This window comes from Drosophila serrata, unplaced genomic scaffold, assembly GCF_035046125.1.
Source record: "Drosophila serrata isolate PLE 108 unplaced genomic scaffold, ASM3504612v1 contig_165, whole genome shotgun sequence".
Classification (NCBI taxonomy): domain Eukaryota; kingdom Metazoa; phylum Arthropoda; class Insecta; order Diptera; family Drosophilidae; genus Drosophila; species Drosophila serrata.
In genome coordinates, this window is record NW_028257063.1 from 505,847 (window position 1) to 527,184 (window position 21,338).

Consider the following 21,338-nt stretch of genomic DNA (forward strand, 5'->3'; position numbering starts at 1 on the left):
CTTTACGAGAGAAAAGTTTTCAATTTCTGTTAGGGCCAAATAAATCATCATTTCCCTCATTTTTTCACATAATCCAGAGCTTGATATTCATTTAGCAACTTACTAAACATTCTTTCTTTCATGTACTTTAACTTATTATTCGAGACTAATTTAAACCAAAAGTACATCTTATCCTAATATACGCCTAAACCTTTTCCTATTCATTCTTCTATTAAAACAAATTCAAATTTAAGTCAAGAATAAATGCATTTCATTTCTGCCGGTCAAATAAATCCTAATCTTGATTTCCCCCGACTTACTCATAGCCACAAAAATTTGATTCGGTTTGTCAGGGGAATTCGCCAGTGGCAGATTTTCTATATTTGCGACCTAAACTGACATTTGCTGACGTCAGAGAGAAAGACGCAGAGCGAATTGCATGACGGAAATAACGTAAGACTTGGATCAAAGCAAGGGAATGGAAACTAAAAATATCTGAGGCAACGAATTCTATGACACGCAGCGGCAATTGCAAAACCAAGAAGGAGCTTTAAGTACCCAAGAAAGAAGTTCACAGGACACGCCAAGGAACAGGGCACTAAAGGATATCTTAAAGTGTCATAGGAACTCCACTCACCATCGGCTTCTTGTGAGTTGATGCTCTGCTGGTCATCGGTACTCTGATCCGTGGTGGTCACACTAGGACGCTCGGCCTGCAGCTTGCTAAAGTATTCCACGGCATAGTCGATCACATCCGGGGGCTGTTCCACCAGAAAGGCAATCGAGAATTGCAGCAGGACCTCCTTTAGCTTCTCAGGGACCTGGATCCTTCGACTCGAATCGCTCGACATATTTGTGCTGAAAAAATATAATGGGAAAAGTCGATGAGTTTCAAAGGATACAATGAGTAAAGATTTCACAATATACAAGAGTGCATAGTTCTATTTCCATTTAATAATTAATAAGCTTCTTTGAGTGGTACATTTTTCGTTGTATTTATTAAGTTAAGTTAAGTTGTAATAGGGAAAATATATACTAAAGAGGGATATTGCTTTTAACACCCAATTACTTAAAGCAAAAACCGCTCCGTGTTTCCCCGAAAAGTATCAGAAATAATTTTCCTCCAGTTCCTCCAGTGATTTCAATGGAAATGGAAAATGTCAAATCCAAAGCTTTTCTCTCCACATTGCTCCCTCCTCTCCCTCTTTTGGACAGCAATCCAACACCCGAAAAATGTGTTCAGAGTGCAGCTTAATTCGCCATCCCAGGTGTCAGGGGCAGATGCAATATGGCCGAGCAGTGGGTTTCGACCCGGTCGCCTGCTGGCCATCGGTCAGTTAGTTGGCAATTACCCCCGCTACATGCCAGCACCTTCCACTTTCCACCTTCCACCTGCCGCGCGATGTCATTATTGTCGCTGACGTCGTCGTCGTCGTCGTTGTTGCCGCCCATCAGTCAACTCATTTCATTTCAACTCGACTCGACTCGACTCAACTCATGATTCAACGTTGCACAATTTGAGATTTTGGTCTGGTTGGGTCGTTCGTCGAATACGACAGACGTGAGATTCATGTTAAATATTTGCTTTACCCAAAAATAAAATAAAATTAAGACGAAACGAAACGAGGCGGCAACAAATATAATTTACGAGTAATTCACTTTCCTCTTGGGTTTCTTTACTTTTATAGAAATTGATTTCGGTGGCATTGTCTTTGTCAATTTCGTCGTAAGAGTTCTACACGAGGGTCACATCAGATGATGCATTTAAAAACGTGCTTACCCAAACACTTTTACTGAGAACCGATAAATATATTATTTATTTGAATGAGACTGATAGAGACAGGTGAATACCAAGGGAATAACTTAATGCTCTGGCTATCAAGAAAATAAATGTGCGACACATTTAATTAATTATATTCATGACTAAATTGGTACTCTATATTTATTTGCAAACATTGATTCATTTTTATTTATTATTTCATTTGTTATTTATCTTAACGAAACAGGAAGCTAACTCCGGGAAACCGAAGTTTGTATACCCTTCCAGTTAACCATATTATCATGGGTTTGAAAGTGCAATCTATCATAACTTAGCCAAAAATGCATTAATTTCAGTTCGGAAAACTGTTCTATGCTAGTTTTTATTAGGTTAATAAAACTGCATACTTAATTTAACATTTTAAAATATCTAAAAAATTTCGATTTTTGAAAATTTTAACGATGTAACCCCTTATAAAATTTTCAAAAAATTGAGTAAACTTTTTTTTCTGCCAAACATATCTAGAAAGACTCGGCTCTTGATGCTGATCAAGAATATATATGATTTATAGGGTCGGAAATGACTCCTTCACTGGTTTAAAAGCTTCTGACTACAATTAAAATATTCTTCGATATTCTAAGCATACATGGCGTATACTTAACGTGAAAACACCTAAATTAAGTATACGCCATGTGTGTCCTAAGGGAGAATAGTTTAAAAATTTATAAAGATAAGTAGTACCAGTTAAAAAGCAAGTTTAGCATTTAAATTAAAGGATCGAATCGGAAACCAATCATAACTAAGCTTCAAATGACAAATTTTTTTTTAAGTCAAAAATTAAAAAACTCATAACTAAGCCAAAAATAAATTAATTTCAATTCGGAAAGCTGCTCTATGCTAGGTTTCATTAGGATAATAAATCTGCATAATCAATTTAAAATGTTAAAAAATTACCATTTTTTAGATTTTTAAAAATTTTAACGATGTAACCCCTTATAAAATTTTCAAAAAACGGAGTAAAATTTTTTTTCTGCCAAACATGACTAGAAAGTCTCGGCTGATAATGCTGATCAAGAATATATATGGTATATAGGGTTGGAAATGGTTGCATCACTTACTAGAATCAAAATACCATGAAAGGGTATATAAATACAAAATATGTTTATATAGTCATCGCAGGAAAATAATAATTGCGTTATTATTTATTTTCATTTCATCTCTACTTCGTAGTACATAAATTGAAGAATAAATATAGGAACCTTATCATTCCATTTCGAACTGATATGAAAATTGATGGCAATCTTAATTGCAAATAAAAACAAAACTCTTGCATTTTGTTTATTTATTCATTTTAGAATTACTTTACATTTAAGGAAAACAAAAGGACAAAGTAAAAAGATAGAGAAAGAGTTATTTACGAGCGTTAAGATCAATGATTGGGTAACCTGGCTTTTGGCCACCAGATTGTCCAGGATCGGGACAAGGATTTGTAGTGGATGTTCCACCTTGAGGTGGTGGATTACCACCGCCCTGGTGATGGTGTCCACAGTTAGGTGGACACACGCTCCAATGATAGCCATACCCACCGCCAGAGCAGCCGCCAGCTGGTGGAGGATAGTATGGAGGTGGCGGTGGTGGAGGATAATGACCCTGCCACCATTCTATGCCACTTGGAGGAGGTGGCGGATGATGGCAATGGCATCCTCCTGGCAAGTGAGGAGGTGAAGGCGGAGGACAGCCACCATGTCCATGTCCATGCCCGTGTCCATGTCCATGTCCATGTCCGTGTCCGTGTCCGCCATGACCGTGGCCATGAGAACCTCCGCCTCCACAGCGATGACCACGACGGCGGCCACACATCTGAGATCACAAACTGAAATATACACAATATATATGTATATATATTATATATATATTCTTCTTTAGGCAGCACTTTCCAATCACTTTTTAGCCGCTTCGAGTTGATCTTCGCTCGCCAGCAATCTTATTCCGATTAAATTCTTGAAGCGCAGAGCACATATGTATAGCGGCGATAGCGGCATTGTTTCAGTATAAGAGAAGTTGATGAAACTTCTAAAAGTGAATCAGGTTCAACAGCTTGGGCACAAAGCAGCAAATATTGCCTTTGTTTAAGGCAAATATCTTTATATTATATATGGTTTTGATATTCTTATCTGAGATACCAGAGAGTTTGGTGACGAAAACTCCACAGAACTCCACAGAACGTTGTGCTTAAGTATTCATTTCAAAGGTAAAGACCTTGGTTTCCCTTAAATACAATTTGTAATAAGTCTAATCTAAGCTTTTTCCACATTACATATTAAAAAGGAAAAATGTACGATGTTATATATTAAAAGGAAAAATTGATTTGCAGGCTTATTTACTTTTAAATTCCTTCTCCATTATCTATCCGATGAAATCCCCACAGTTCTTGTACATTTTTCGCCTAGAGAATCGCAAACAACTTAATTTTTGAGCATCAGCACATAAATATTTATAAGTTTCCATCAAATATGCGTAATTATGTAAATTGCATATTGAGACAAGGCCTGCGCCTTTGGGGGTTGGTTCCCTCGAACTTCAACAGCATTTTATTTGCCCTAATTTGAAAATTAATTTTCGGCCAAAAAAGAGGGGAAAGGTAGGAAGGATATTGTTCTCTCCTGTTCTGGCAAACTTTTTCAATTAAGTTCATTAATATTCAACTTGGCCTGCGGCCACCCAGCAGCGGAACAAATAAATATTTGAAACTAATAAAGGTTTGGTTCCCTCAAATCGCGTTGGCGATGAAAATTTAATCGGAAAGTCTCAATATCCAATTGGGCGTTTAAGTGCCTCCACTGATTGCTGCTTTTGCTGTTGCTATTGCCTTTTTTTCTATATCTCTCTCGACATTAGGCGGTGCAATTGCAATTAGAGTGGGTCAAGGTGGTTCACTCAACGCACTGCAATTCTAAAATAAAAAAAAAGTAAAATAAAACTCATACGGCACGAATTGCAGTTGCACAAACATCTGAGAAACTATAAATAGCCCGGACTCAAGTAATGGGAGGCTGAATGAACAGACCATTTTCCACCGTCCCTGCCCGTTTTTCACCTGTCTGTCAAGGATTTGGGTGCCGCAAAAAAAAAGGAAAATAGCAAAGAAAAAAGGCAAAACGAGAGAGAGTGCAATAGTAAGCACACAAGAAAGAAAAGTTAAACCATTTTCATTTCCTCACAATTTCCGCAGATGCCGGAGAATGAACGTAAAAAATGCACGGACACAGACACACCGCTCGACAGTTATAGATGGTATATAGGGGTTTATATATATATATATATAGATATACATATATCTAGCAGGTCGTAAAATATAGTTAAAGTCAGCTGACACAGACTTTAATGCCTGGCACAGCGTTAAACGAATTTTGACGACTCAAGCCAGTTAAGTGCTCTCGACGAGTAAAGCTGATTAAATTCCATGAAAAGTGCAAAACCTGATTATTGGAAAGGATTTCTTGTAGCTCTTCCTACGAAAGAGTCCTCGCTGCACTTAAGGAAAACTGTATTAAATACGAAATGAAAAGTTCTGGGAATCATTTCTCAAGAAGTTGTAGGTAGACAAGCTTGTGTCACTTTAAAATTAAATCTATATCTCAAGTTTTATATTTCATTCTGTATGGAATATAAATCTCTCCCTTTTGCTGATTGAATTTTATGAATGCCAGACTACTTTATTATTGCTTACAACAGATTTCCATTGAAGGGATATACATGCATATATATATTTGCAATAAAAACACGAGGGAAATTCGCTTTGCTATTTATGAATATATCTCGCATTGCAGGCCGCAGCTGTTTGATGTTGGCATTTCCATTAACATTTTCATTTTGTATTCGCGTTTTACACACTCGCCCTCTCATCCCCCAAATGGAAAATGGAAATTTTCCAAGTGCAATAGTGTTTCGGTTTTAGTTTCTCTATCCAGTGGCCAGCAGCAGCATTATCATCATCATGCAACGGGTGGAGGGACGACATGCAGCGCTTTTATGGGATTAAGGCAAACTAATTTTGCCACCAGAACCACCACCACCACCATCATCATCAGTAGCCACCAGCCGGATGGTAAACTGTTGCACCGATCCCCGCCAGAACACATAGCTACCGGAGCTGGCGAGTGCCATCAAAATGATTACGGCTTGGTTATGCGTGGCAAAGTTAACCATGTGCATATGACTTTCATTTTAATGTCATTTTTACTGCAGCTGCAGGTGGTGCACCCACTACACCCACTACACCCACTCTACACCCACTACATGCCCTGGGGAATTTGTGGGTGGTCTTGGGCTGGAAATTACCCAGTGGATACCTGACCTTTCCTCTCCGCTGCAAACCTGGCAGTTGCTCCTTTGCCAAATTGAGTTCTGCGCTTGCAGCGAAATCGAGTTGAGCTTTAAAATTGCATTTACATTTCGAATCAGTTCTTCTTTTTTTCATATTTTCTGCTTTCAATGTATAATTAATTGGTTGGATTTATTCAATTGTTTTTCCATTTCCAGTTCAGTTTCAGGAGCACTTGAGGGGTTATAAGAGAAAGCACACTGTTTATTAGCTATATACTTTCTTTAATAAATAAGAAACCTCTGGGGATTGTTCTTAAATACTCCCTAACAACTAATTTATCCCTGCCCTCCTTCTAGCACTTCATCGAGTAAATTAAAAGATCAAGAACTTCCTTTGGTAAAATATCAATATTTTAAGCTGCCCTTTTAAATCCTATTTACCTGGAAGAAACAGTCTCTATCCTTCATATCAAATAACAAAACAGCTCACACAACAAATCCCTCCAAGAGATGCAAGCAAACAACCTTGAGGATTTCTGGTAGCACCCTTCAGGCCAGATGACACAAAACTCCAACTGGTGTGGTTCCCGTGTTGTTTGCCAACCTGTTTCTGGGGATCCTTTCGCTGGAATTCAGTGTCAGTTGTGCCTATCATCAAATTACGTCAACAATCCAGAAATGGGACACCTGTGCGTGGGTTTAAGAACGCCTTTTGCTCCCAATGACTTCATTAAGGAACGGCCAGCCCCGACTACATACATATGTGTGTGTGTGTGTGTGTGTGTGTGTGTGTGTGTGTGTGTGTGTGTGTGTGTGTGTGGCTTAATTAGCCAAACTAAAACCAAACTACATGGACACATCTCTCGTTTGATGGTCAGTTCGTGTATTCAACAGTTTGGGGAGAGACCTCAGACAAAGAAGTACTCGAGGCGTCCTAATTATTATGCATGTCCCATGACCATATACATCCGAGGTCTGTCAGTGCCATTGACAGGGGCCAGGCCCCGAGTGACCTCTACTATTGAATCTGAAATTGGGTTAAGTGTTAATGGCAGAAGCGGCAGCACCTCAACGTTTTGGTTTTCCCAAGAAAAAGCACACACATTTTCAGCCAGCAAGGCCAGAGTTCTAAGCCCCATGGCTCAAGTGCAGAGTGTCATTGATTCTCGATTTATGGCACAAATTCATATGCAAAGCGGACATTTTGAAGGAACTGCCAACAACGAGACAACAATAGCCTCAATTATGAGTTTAGAGAATGCTTCTGCATTTAAGGAAATGCAATTAAATTGAGATGGCTTTAAATTGTGTCTTAAATTTAATAACTGCGGCAAAAAGAATGCTGAATTGCAAGGAATTAAATTTCAATAAAGAATGTTCTATAGAAAATGAATTTTAATTGGGTTTTAAGAAGAATTATATGTAATTGAGCTTCTGGCAATCGAAACTTGCCCAAATGATAATAAACCTTTGATAGAATTAATTAATCCTTAAATTGTATAACTAATCTCTAAGTAGATATAAATTATACTCAAAGCCTTTTTATTTCTTATAGATTAGGGGAACGGCTTATTCCCTTTGTCTTTTTCAACCTTAACGTATTTTTATAGACTTTCCCCACCTTGTCTTCGATTTGAGCTCAGATTACACCGGCTTTTAAGTAAACTCTCCTTAGACTTGGCACTTTTCCGACTTCAAGTTCATCGAAATTTTACAGCTTCCCTCAGAAAACTTTTATAGCACAACTTTGTGGCAATATTTCTCTTTTTAACAAATTAAATTAAAACAACCGTTCACCAAGTAAACATTTGCTTTATAAATTTCCCATAATGTTACCTTGAAATTATTATTATATATATTTTTTTGTGAGAAGTTACCTGCCACGGATACTTATCTCTCGAGCCCCGATTCAAATTTTCTGCTATCTTCAGGCTTTCTTTTTTTCGGGGGAGAGAAAATGTTTTCCCTTCCGGTCAATGCGTCAAAGTGGCAGCTCAAGATGGGGGACAAGATGAGAAAATGCAAAAAGAAAATGCTGGAAAAGGAAAAGGAACCGGCGAGCAGCAGAGCACTTAATTTTCGTTGACATTTGCGCCCTTAGCGGGGGGTTAGGCTATGCCCATATGAATACGTATATATACCATATATGTTTGTATTATATATATAAACATACATGCACAGTGTGGCAGCTAAGTATTTTGACAACAAAATATCGCATCCACATCAAAGCAATTTCGAGGCATACTTCAGGGCGCCGCCGGCACTTGAGCTCAAAATGCGCCGCAGGACGAGCATGAGAGGTTCAGTGGGAGACTTTTGGGTCGTTTGCTACTCTAAATGTCAGGACTCTCTTCACATACACAAACATATACTGCACACACATACATTTCTATATATAAAGAACCAAGAACCCGACGAAAAATTCCCGCGAGTATTTGACGCAAATTTCACTTCGTCACGCAACTTTAATGGCGAATTTCTTATTTGTTTCTGCCACTGGCCTTTCACCTGACTCACTCCCTTCCTTGGGTGTCCGGATCCTGTGTGTGTGTGAGTGATGTCCCTTACTGTGACGCTAAAGTGAAAAGGTTATCAGCTTGAAAATGTTTGTCAAAATACGACGCCTGGGTATTGATTTATTAACGCTCAGCAGAACACATGTCGTATGCGTAATGAGAGAGGCTCACTAAACGGCTGGGAAAAGCGAGGAAAATCGAGGGGTATGGGGGGCAGTAAGGAGGAGGAAAGGAAAGCCAAGGGATGTGGTCTGCTGACTCACGCATTTCACATGCCTTTTGTTACACGAAATAAATTCTACACTGTGTACATTACCAAAAAAGAAGAAATTTAAATAATGAAAATTTAATTTTTCAAGGAGCTTTAGTAAATTATTTTGTGTTTAAATTTATTATTGTTTAATGTGTACATTAACTTTGGCAGATTTGCATCCTTTTCAATTTAAGGGAAATTGTAAAAAAACATTGCATACTTCTTGGAGTATTAACTGCTTTTGGCCGATAAATGAAGGAAATACCATAATATATGGCCTTTATATTAGTTTTCTTATTCCAAAAATAGAATAAAGTAAAAACTAGCTTTTGACCGTTGACCGTTGAAGATTTTTTGTGGTTTTTAATATATCATAAGAACCAGATATATTATTTTTCTTTCACTGGAAAATTATACAGCTTAGTGAGGTACTTTTTTTCCGGTGCCCGTACATATGGGTTTACACAATGGGAATGGAACGCTTAAAGCTGTCAAAAGGAATTTTACAGCCCACGCGAGGCGAAAGAAGAAAATTCACCAGGGCATACACACGATTTCATATCGAAGGCAAACGTATGCTTCTACCAACTATAATATACATATATACACGTACATACGGGATCGTATTCAATTTGAAACCGGAATGAGAGGGGTTATATATATGTACATATATATGTATATATATAAGGTGGCAGTGAGACAACGACTTGTCAGTTAACCTTTGGCATCTCCCACCTTACACACCAACCCCACGGCTTGTCTCTGTCTCCGGTCTTATAACCCTAGTCTCTCAATTGTTCTTGTCTCGTTGTCGGGTCTAGAGCTGATTCAATTATTTTTTAATCTATTGGATTTTGAAGCCGAACGAATCGCTAAGCAATATTCCAAAATATGTCTGTCGCTCAAGTTCAATGGAATCTGTAAGCGAATAAGTCTGGAATATCCTAGGAATATCTCTTATCTCGACTAGACTTTAAGTTGCGCCACAAATCATTTACGAGTATCTGGGATTCAAATTAAGCTTCCCACGGGTATGGTTCTAAACTCTGTCAAGGACCTGTCATCTGCCCCTCCTGTCCTCTGATCTCGTCAAATGGCTATAAATAGTCAAATTCCTTAGAACGCCTACACAGGACTTTTAGGACAAGAAAGGAGTTTCCTTCGGCGCGTCCTTCCTGGCATCCTGCCTGTGATTACGGCCAGAATGATAAACTGCTGGATGGATGCTTAAATTGATGTCCATTAGCGTTAAATTAGTGAGCAATTATGTTGCTCGCAGCTCGCCGAGGCGCCCAGCAGATATACAGATACAGATGCTTTGGCTGCAGACGCAGATACACAGATACAGATACTTTAAAGGTGGCAAGCCAGGCAGCGAGAGCAACAGCAGCTACACGCGGATACATAAAATCCAATGGCTCGAATACAGCAGCAGCAGGTACAGATACAGTGAGCTAACACTTAAGGGTACTTTAGTATATAATTTTACCTTAAGAAAATATTTAAAAGCCTTTAAACACTCGCTCTTCCTAAGACTTTTTCAATAGATTTCCCTAAGATTCTCTCTAGCGATTCATCTGTATCTTTATCCAGAATATCTACTGTCTTCTTCCTGTACGGATGTGCTTGTATCTGTATCTGTATCTGTATCCACCCCAGCAAAAGCGATTATGTGTTGTAACAAAACGTTTATCTACATTTGTTGCTGCCCCCCCTATAAAAACGTTTCTATTCGCCGCGTTGTTGCCTGTCGTTTTCTCAGTTTAATTTTAAACACGATTCTTCCTTCCCCCCGGAACATTTCCACACCTAACCCCCCCTGGATACCATCTCCTCCTCCGACGTGTCCCAATACCAAAAAAATTTGTTGCGCGTGGCAGTTTTAAACGGCGCGTGCTCAAAGCAAACAAGCCAGGGAAAAACAGAAAAAAAAAAATAATAATAAAGAGAGCACTAAGGGGGGAAAAACACAAAGAAAGAACAAAGGCCCCGAATATGAGATACCCGGCACTTAAGGCTACATTAAAAAAACATTAAACAAAGACTTAAATACTGCTTAGAAAACTGAGCCACACATAAGTCTTCTTTTAAAAGCAATAAAGAAATAAATGTATATATAAACTATTTTATTATTTTATTAATGTAAAAGAACAACTTGTTTCATAGCTCCCATCTCTTTAAGACACACGCTGACATCGACCTTGAATCTCGTTTAATTATAAATTATGTGCGTGTCTCTACATTTTTTTTTTATTCTCCTACCAGGGAAAACTGACATGGATATATTGACATTTAATACCTATATATACTCTCCAAATACCTGGCATTAAAACAGCGTATAAAAAGAGTCTACAAAAACACGAGAGGAAAAGTAAAACTTGCGCCCGACTTTTTCGGCAATTAACAACATGGCAATATAGATAAAAACAAAATACACACACACAACAACCGACTTTGAACATTAAATAGCAACAAATGTGTGTTTGTTGTTCCAGTTCGCTTGGCGCATTGATTGCCGTTTTCGTTTTCAAGACGATAAACTAAAAGGCAAAAAAAAAAACGGGGATTACAGCCGAAAGAGCAAACAGGGCCAAAAAGTTGTGGGCCCAATTTGTATGGAAGAATTTATCTGATGTTTGCCCTGGGTGTGAGTTTTGGTGATAATTAAAAGTGTTCTCAAACGTAATTAACAAGTGTGTAGGAGGCAAAAGACAACTTAAAATGGGTCACAAAGAATGTGTTTAAAAGGTATTCCTAACATGTAATTTAGAGAATTAATATAAAGCTTATTTCAGAACATTCTGTAATCGTATTCCTTTTGAGCTTGAAATATTTCAATCAATTACTTGAATTACTTGATTTATATTTATGAAAGGTAAGAGATTAAATGCCAAAAGGTATACCTGGGGCATTAGTTAAGCCTTATCCTCTTTGTTCCGAATGATAGATATAACAAAAGTTAATGAAAGACGTGCAAATGCTACCTGCTAGCTCCTGATTACACCCCAAAAGTGGCCATTGTTCTGATATCTGAGAATTAGGATGCCGTAGCGGTATTTGGCATTTGCAAATTTCCTAGTAATTTGGCCAAAATTTCACATGGCCTATGCAATTACCGTAGCATACATTGTGGGCGCAGAATTCAAATTTGAGAGCCAAACTGAAATGTGAGTTGCACATCCAAGGATACACGCACACACATATTTGTGGCCTACGAAATGCAATTAAACCAACTCAATTAATTAGACATCAAACAAGAGACCGCGTTAAATAACTGGCAACTTGGCCAGGCTATAATTATTCCTGCCTGAAATATATAAATTCAAGTAGTACTATATATTTTATGTACATATGTGCCTTTTATAACCAGGTCGCCTTGTTTGCGGTTTTGTGTGTTTTTATTTTGCATGTTTGTGTTTTTACCTTCTGGATAATTATGCAAAAAGCTGTTTGAGAAAGGTTTTCCGCCTTGAAAAAAAACAGCACACATACACACACATGAACAATAGACAAAACAAGGCTTTCCTTGGCCGTCCCGCTTTTCTTTTTTTGTTTTTTTTTTTGTGTATATTTTTGCATGTGGGTTAATGTGCGAAATGTGCTAAGCGAACGCAAATTTTGTGTTTCAGTTTGGCGATATATATATAGTATATATAGTGCGGCTTCCTAGCACGGCCTCAACTATATCCACTCGCCACTTTATTATCCAGTGTCCTCTGTCCGCCCGACATTTATGCAAATGAGTTTCCTTCACTTTCCCTGCATTGCCGACTGCATTGGAAATCACTTAGCCGGCAAGGAGACGGTGACGTCATGTATGTGCATAAACTTACAGTCAAGCTTCTATAGCTTGAATAATGTAGTTCTATATTTAAGATATAGGTTAAGATGGCTTTTAATTATATTTCAGGATTTAAATTTCAGGTAGGTTGCGAATGCCATGCTCACAATTAATAAGTATTTGTATACCATTACAGGGTACTTTAGTTTTATTCAGTAGCTTGTAAATATGTGAAGCAGTCATTTCCGACCCTATAAATCATATATATTCTTAATCAGCATCAGCAGAAGATTCTTTCTAGATAAGTCCAAAGGAAAAACAAATTTTTCATTTTTTTGAAAATTTTACAAGGCGTTACATCGTTAAAATTGTCAAAAAATGGCAAAATTTGTAATATTCTAATATGTTAAATTGAGTATGCAGATTTATAAACCTAATAAAAACTAACATAAGAAAGCTTTCCGAATTGGAATTAATGCATTTTTGACCAAGTTATGAGTTTTTTGATTTGTGGAAAAAATGATCAAGTGAAACTTAGTTATGATCAATTTACGATTCGATTCTATAATTTAATGGCTAAACTTGTTTTTTAACTGGATCTCCTTATCTTTCTAAATTTGTAAACTTTTCTCCCTTAACGCACACATGGCGTATACTTAATTCAAGTGTTTTTACGTTAAGTATACGCCATGTATGCTAGATTTGTTAAATTGAGTATGCAGACTTATTAACCCAGTGAAAACTAACATAAGAAAGCTTTCCGAATTGGAATTAATGTATTTTTGGCCAAGCTATGCGTTTTTTATCATTGATTTGTAAATCAAAATAACATTCTTATGTATCTATTAGAATCTATAAATCAATTGATGTATCTGTGGGCATAATTTGAATTCTCCAATTGATATACTTGATAGTTCCCTTTTATAGAGTTTCTCCTGTCCAACGCCAGGCTGTCCTGATGGCAGGAAGTGGACTCGAAAAAGCCCCCAAGGCTGCAAATAGTAAATGCAACTGCAACTGGCTGTGACATCGAGTGCCTGTCCCGCTTTGGGCCATACTAAATTTGCACTTCAAATTAGCCTGATTTCATTCCGCAATGAACAGAAAACGGAAAAAAGAAAACAACGATAGAAACCGTGTGGAAAAACTAGTAGCACTTGTATAGTTCGCAAAACCGTGCCGATTCATAATGCGATGACGTGTGATGGCTGCCATTGCACTGCCACAATGGCGTCGAAAACGACCAAATAATGGTGTAACTTTGAGGGGGACAAAAAAATTAAAAAAATAGAAAAACGTACAAGCAAATAGTATGACAAGCACTTGCAACGCTCGAGTGACATTTGTCGTGCGATAAATAAAACTGAGGCCATTTAGCCGACAACAGCAGCTACTTCCCCCACTTGCATATTTAAATATTCAAATCGCTTAGAAATTCCCGCCATTCCTCGCTGAGCTATCGCAGATTTACGGGTTTTTGGGTACTCGACAAATGGGCCTGTGATTAGACACAACTCATTGACAAAGGCCGCAAATTAATTGCATAATTAGCATTGTATCAGAGCAGCAACAAAAAACACAGCGAATTAAATAGCCATTCAGCAAATGTGTTAAATGTCCGAAAAAATTGACACTATATACATGTTTTAATTGATTTTTAAACAAATAAATGCGGAGAGTGATACTAACTAATTAGATTCGCTTAGGAGAAATAATTCATATCAAATTTGAATTTATTGAAATGCTTTCAGGCATCATTAAATACTTAATTAATTATTTACAAATGAAATAGTAGGAAATAATATAAACTGGTAGCCGCATAAAGTGTGACATTAATGAGTGATAAAATTGAGTCAATATTTGAAATATTTTCGAAAATAACTGTCACAATAATTCACTTAAAATGTCAATTAAATTAAGTGGCAAACACTAAATAAAAAGCATATAAAACAAATTAATGAATCAGCTCAATACAGATTAATAATTATTTTAACAAATTATAATCCAAAGATGAGTGGGATGTGAGATAAACATGAGATAAAATCTTGCTGTTATTTATACAATTCTGAAAGCAAATAAATTGATTGAGAAATAACGAATCTTGGAAATAAATTTCCATCAGCAAAAACATAATTTCCGGTTTAAATAATTGCATTATAGAATAATACTATACAAAAGTGCTATCCTGTGCAGAAAATAATAATACAAAGAGCTCAGAAATCAACTGGGATAATAAACTCCTGGCTCATTAAAATGCCATAAAAACCAAACCATGTCTGACCCGCATATAAATTCAGGAGCCGCATAGAAAAAATATATATAATTGACTTCCTTTCTTCGATTTATTTTTTTGTTTTCTCGACCTCACGAAAATCCCACTCAAAACTTTATCTCTCGCTTTTTTCACACTCCCTCTACTCGTGCCACAACAATGGCGAGGAATGGAATACAAAAAACATATGCATATATCTATGTTTATATATATGAATTCATATGCATTGTACAAAAAAAATATACATTTGAAAGAAGGAATATAAAGACTGTTGCTCTTGCCGACCATAAAGAAAAAAAGAGCAGTGAAATGGGAACAGAAGCGACAACTTATGTTTATTTATGGGTTGCATATGCTCTCCGACTCTGACTATATATTTTTCTGTGGGTGTGGCGTCTCTAGAGCCTGCATATGCATCATAAATGTATATGTGTATATCTTAAAGAGAAAGCGCAACATGTAGCAGGGATTTTCAGTGCCCTCGAGTCCTTTTAGCCTGGCAAATACTTTCCTCCACCGTCTCCATCCATTCTTTGGGATGAAAAATTAAATTTACTTAGCCCATCGTCGCTTTTCCTCGTTTTTCCTGTGTGCTTTATGGCCATTACACGTGGCAGAACTCGCTAGAAACTTTTTAGGTATAAAATAATGTTAGCCTCGAAGTCTTCATCGACTTCGTTGTCGGGAAAAGCATAAGGTAGATACAGAAAAGGGAACCCTTCAAGAGTCAAAGTTTCGATGGGTTTCAACACGCTTTAAACATGTTTCGCATGTACAAACATTTTAAGCCGCTTGACAATGACTCTGTCCGAGTCCTTGGACCTTTTGGGCCAAGAAAGGACAAACAATAAAATACTGGAGACGACGACGACCAAATACAAGGGGAGAGATAGCCAGAACAACAAGTAAATAATCTTAAAACAACAAACAAAAAAATGGGAAAGCTACTGGAAAATAAAGAAAACAATTCGCTTTGGCCAAACATAATGTCAACATTATTTTAGGACTAACAGATTTCCACAGGATACACACTCACACATGTGGCCAGGCTTAAATAATAAAACAGATTTCGCATCTCAGCTGAATAAATATTTCATAATTAAATAGTCTGCAATGTGCTTCGGGGCACTGCAAGTCGAATTTTCTCTCCAGAACGCCAGATGGAACGCAATTATTTGGGACCAAGGCAGGGTCCTTAATTTGCCTAACAAACTGAGGGTCTGAGGCTAGACAGAAAGCCCTTAAATTATCAATTAGGATGCCCCCAAAAGTCAGCCATGTGTGGGCAGTTATTCAAAGGAAATTCCAGAGAAAAGGTCACCCAAGTATTTCATAAATACCTTAAAGGCGGAGCAGCTTCTTGTTTGTCCAAGCTCGGAGCTGGAGGACATTCTTTGAACATGGGAAAAGGAGGATACCATAAAGCTATGAACTTTTAATCAAGACCAGGTCTTTTGGTAGTTAATTAGGTAGAAAGCTGGGCTTTGAAAATTCATTTGTAATATTATTTTAGGTAAATATACTTGAAAGTTGTAATCTTTAACGAAGCATTTAAATATTTTTATAAGTTCTAATGCTGCCTGCCTTCCTATTTCCCCCAAGAAGCCACTAAAAACTGTCATGTGGCTGTAATTTTTTCTTCCATTCATTTAAAATTTTGTTGCCTGGAAACACAAAAATGCCACGCTTTGCTACGCTTTTCATTTATAATTATTAATTCTCGTTGGAATGAATCATTTCATAGAACTGCCTGCATTTGCAAGGCTTTGCGACTCGACCAAGTTAGTCAACATGTCGTTATCGTTGACTTTTCTTTATTTACCTTTTGCCTCACATGCTTGAGGAAAATATAACTACACTTTGCTGAAGCGAAACAATCGAATTTAAAACAATTATCCATCCACACATGTAATTGTATAATAAAACTCGAATGTGTGTAACTCGAGAGGGTAACTCGTCAGAGTCTAAATAGATTACACACCGTACGCGTATGTGGGTTCCTACTCCCGTTTTGGTGGACGCGATGGGATGTGTGGGATGACCACACACTCTCCATAAGACAGGGGCAAACAAAGCCACCCACTTCAGTCGCCAGTCGCCAGTCTTCAGTCCCCAATCCCCAATCCCCAATCCCCAATCTCCACTCCCGGTGTGGCGGCCTTCGGTTCGTGGCTCCAATTGACGTCACGCAGCTGCTTGACTTTTGATGTTTGCCTGTGGGCAACACAACAAGCTCCGGCACTGGCCTTGGGGGCGGGTTAAGAAGGGGGTATATATGTATATCTGTGAGGGAGGGGGGGGGGGAAATAGGGGTTAATGGGGGGAAATTGTTAAATCGATTAAAGTCAAAGTTTTTGCCACAAAGTGCGTGCGTGAGTGGGAGGCCAGCTTGAAAGTGAAATAGAGTGGCAAACAGCAGCCGGATAGATAATGCCACTGCCCCATCAGTCAGTCAATCATTTACAGCCCAGTCCCAGTCTCAGTCCCAGTCTCAGTCTCAGTCCAATCCCCCACCTGGCCACTATAAAAAGCAAAGTTTTGCAATCAACAAAAGTTAAAAGTTACCAGGCGGTGGCGTTGTACTAGAAAAGTTTTTCTAATTAGTTCAGAATGAAGACCGCAGGTGTCATCAGCCAAAAAGCGTCATTAAATCAAACTCATTCCAAATTGAGTATACATATATAACATAATATTTGATATAGTATATAGAAGATAGAGTGGAAAGATAAGCTCAGGATTTGGATATATAAAAAAAGAAAAGAAAAGGTATAAAGAAAATGTAGTAAGGTTTAATTTGTTACCCAATTTTTCACTTTTATATGATTTCATCACCCAATGAATATGCATTAATATTTATATACTTAACTAAAACCTTACGCCACACATTTATAATTATATCTTTAGAAAGGAATAAGCACAGATAAGCATAGAATTTAATTTTTAAATTTATTTTCTGGGTGGCAAACGAAAACAATCTCCCAGAGGCGTCACCAAATCAAACTTATTATGCATGCTCATACCTACATATATACCCCAGATATAAGCTATATAGTGATAAGCCAAGACTTTAGATATCACTAAGTCCCTGGCAAACTGCGTCAGTTGGGGCAAGAGATAAGGTTATCAGTTATCAGACGAGGATTTGAGATGGAGACAGACTCGAGACATAGAGATTCAGTGGGTCAGTACTCCTCAGACGATTCCCATTCCACAGAAATACATAGATCTATATGTCCTATGCGTGGGTGGCTTTTCATTTCAGAATTTTCCTCTGCGTTTTCTTCTAAACTGCAGACACAAATGCTGTGCATATTAAAATCCGCAAAGCAGACAATGAAATTTATGAGTTTCGCACAGAAACCAAAAAACACAAAAGACAAAAAGCAAAGGAGAAATGTATCAAGTCCAAAATTTACGACTAATAAACCGCAGCAGCAGCAGCAGGAGGCACAAACGACATGAAAATGAAAATGGAAAATGCGGCCGGGCGTTGCTCACCCGCCGACGATGACACATTTTCTGAGGGGACCTGTCATCGGGGCGACATCATCTCTGTCATATTGACAACCTGGGAAAATCGAAATTGAAACCCAATTCAAGTCAGAAATCGGAGCAACAGAACATAATGGGCTAAGGCCTTCGGTAGATCGCAAGTTAATTGGCTGACAGGGCGCATACTTAATCTATTTTTTGAACTCCGCTAACTAATAATAGTTTTTCCCTCACGTGCGCCGCGGAAGCTTATCTCGCCGCCCTGCAACTTTATCGCTTATTCAATATATAGTACGTATATATATATACTATATGGTAGAAAAATAAAACTTAATCAAGATAAGTTTCCAGGGGGACAAACGTTCTGGCATCAGCCAATGGAAACTTTGTCCCCGCCATCCCATCAAAGCCAAATGCGATGCGGTTGCCCTTCTAATTAGTTCGAAAAGGTCTTAGCCGGCAACAAAAAGAAAGCTGAGAAGGCTGAGAAAACCGAGGAAAATGGGGAAGAAACTGAGGGAAACTGGGGGGAAAACTTCGCCAAGTTTGTGTAATCAAATGAGCTAAGAAAATGAAGCTGGAATACGGGAAAGAGCTTCCTGTAAACACGACAAGCAAATCCCACTTGGCACACAAGAGCCCCAGAAGTTGACAAATAAATTCGTTTGTTTGAGATTGCAGGGTTTTAAAAATAAAAAAAAGGATACATAAAATATGGGCAGAGGCTCCAGGAGTTGGAAGAAGTTTGGTAAAATATAAGTTTTTAATATGCGCAAGAGAAAAACTTGACAAACGTTTGATTTTTATAAAAATCTAGAAGATTCAGTTCAAAAAACTAAATGAGTCTCAAATGAGTAACTCTTAAATTGATAAAGCTCTTTGAAATCTTTAAAAAATCTTCAAGATCTCAAAAGAAATGCTTAAACTCATCTCTTGAAGCTCATTGTAATTTAAATAAAAATACAACACCATCTTATATCTCCCACAGAAGCAGTAAATTCCAACTGTAATGAACGTGAAAATGTAACAGAATGTAAAAAGAAAGCAATCAGCGAGTCCATTAATTTTCCAAAAAGAAAAAAGAAGAAGAAAACCCACGAAAATTATGTGCTAATAATGTGTCTAATTTCTGCGGCTGTCTCGTATCGATTTTCTCATTCTAATTGCTGGAACGAAAATTGCGTCTCCCGACATTAAAAAAAAAAAAATAAAAGAAAACGCGAATTATTGAAGAGCTGCTCCCCCCATGGAATCTGAATAGAAATCTGGATTTTCCCTCTTTGAGCACATATAAAATATATATATAAAAAAAGAGGGCGGCATGGGGTGGATTTTTCTTTTTATTTTTTTGATTTTTGTTCGCTCTTTCTTGGACGAAGGTCGTGGCTTTTATTGGCCGTTTTTGTGGCGTTCCGTTCGTTTCTTCTTGCCTTTTCCTTTTGGCCAAACAATTAAATTTTCGCTGTGTGAATATTTCTTTTCATTTCGCCTTTTGCTCTTCGAAGCAGAGGAAAGTGAAGTGGAGTGAAGAGCGGGGCAAATTATGATTATTTATTATTTATTCAGGCAGCCCAAAAAAAAAAAATATATATATTGCTGGCCACTTTTTCGGAAGAAGACGCAAATTATGCGCTGCGCCATAACTTTTCGCCGACTCGACTCGAGTGTGACTCACTTTAGACCCAGTTTTTGCAGTTTGCAAATGGTAATTTCGTATTTACACATAATTTATCAACATCCGTCCGTATGTCCAAGTTCTCTGTTGACGTCAGCTGCCTTTTGGGCATTATCTGTTGAATTAAACTTTCAACTTAATTAATAATGCCAACTCAATTTCGGGTGGAAAGTTCTAAAGTTGATTTCCATGTTTTTCTTTGGGCCGGGCCAGGCCAGGCCAGGTGCGAAAACGAAACCAAATACGTATACGCAATGTATGTACATACATATAATATTGCGCATACGCCATGTTTCCAGCCCCATTGTTTATGCGATGCGTTCTATTTTCGGACTGCAAAATTAATTGCGAATCAGAAATTGAAAAACAATTTTCCCAGCCAATTGTTTGGCATAAAGGAGAGCGCACAATAAAAGATGTATCGCCGGGAATAAAATATATAAGAACAACAACGAAATGTATAAAAAAAAGGGGAGTGAAGAAAGACAATAAAGAAGCGTTATTCCGTGCCTTTGTCCCTTCGGTTTTTATGATGAGTTTTTCACGTGCCTGTGCCTGTGTTTTCACCCTTGTCAATTCCAGGTTCAGGATACCAAAAAGTAAAAATGAAAGGAACCCACCAGACCAACAGCAAATGGGAGGAACAACAGGACCGTCGACATGAAAGGGCGCTTGTCAATAAAAATGCCTTTAAGCCGTCGCTTTGGCTTCCAAAACCAAAAAGTTGCAACTTTTTCATTAGTTTTGGTTTCGTTTTATTTTCTTTCTCGGAAAAGGGAGACCACTAAAAATTTGTTTGTATTTTTAGAGCGCACATTTTCCCCTTCGAAATATTATTGATGACTTTTTATTTCTCGCTGCTTTTACCTACTGAACGTCCCATTATGCGGGAAAAATCAATCAATAAACGAGGAATCCCAGCTGAAACTAAGCCGGGCCATAAGCTCCACGGGTCCAGGAAACGTGAGGACATGACAGGAATCTGCTGTCGTCCTACGACAATGTGAAAAAGGGGAGTGGGCGTGGGAGTGGGAGTGGGTATGGGCCAAGTTGTATGGGCCAAGTTTTATGGCCAAGCATTGGAGCTAGGGCTAAAGGCACGAGGTCGAATGCCAGGGTATCGGAGGGGGCATGGCCTCGGGCTATTGAATCGAATACGCATTGAAGTCGCCCTCTTAACTTGGAATTGAATTTGGCTTGGAAATTGTGTGTTTTGCTGTTGATGGATGGCGCTCTGGTCGTCTTTCCTTCGTTCACAGTTGGTGTCCAACTGTATTGCCAGGTT

At 38.0% G+C, this 21,338-nt stretch overlaps 2 protein-coding genes across 3 annotated transcripts in view; both read right to left on the reverse strand.

Moving 5' to 3' along the window:
• The window catches only part of Pka-R2 (cAMP-dependent protein kinase type II regulatory subunit), a 37,067-nt gene that overhangs the window by 12,049 nt on the left and 3,680 nt on the right, over positions 1–21,338 (reverse strand). For both annotated transcript variants that reach the window (XM_020945327.2, XM_020945328.2), the window contains exon 3: positions 617–837. In XM_020945327.2, the coding sequence (XP_020800986.1) occupies positions 617–830 (214 nt within the window). In that variant the 5' untranslated portion in view covers positions 831–837. The remainder of the gene's footprint in view (positions 1–616; positions 838–21,338) is intronic.
• Positions 3,066–7,445, reverse strand: LOC147644488 (uncharacterized). Its single transcript, XM_086826833.1, has one exon. It carries the CDS (start codon positions 3,596–3,598, stop codon positions 3,149–3,151), a length of 450 nt encoding a protein of 149 aa, XP_086682959.1. The 5' UTR covers positions 3,599–7,445; the 3' UTR covers positions 3,066–3,148.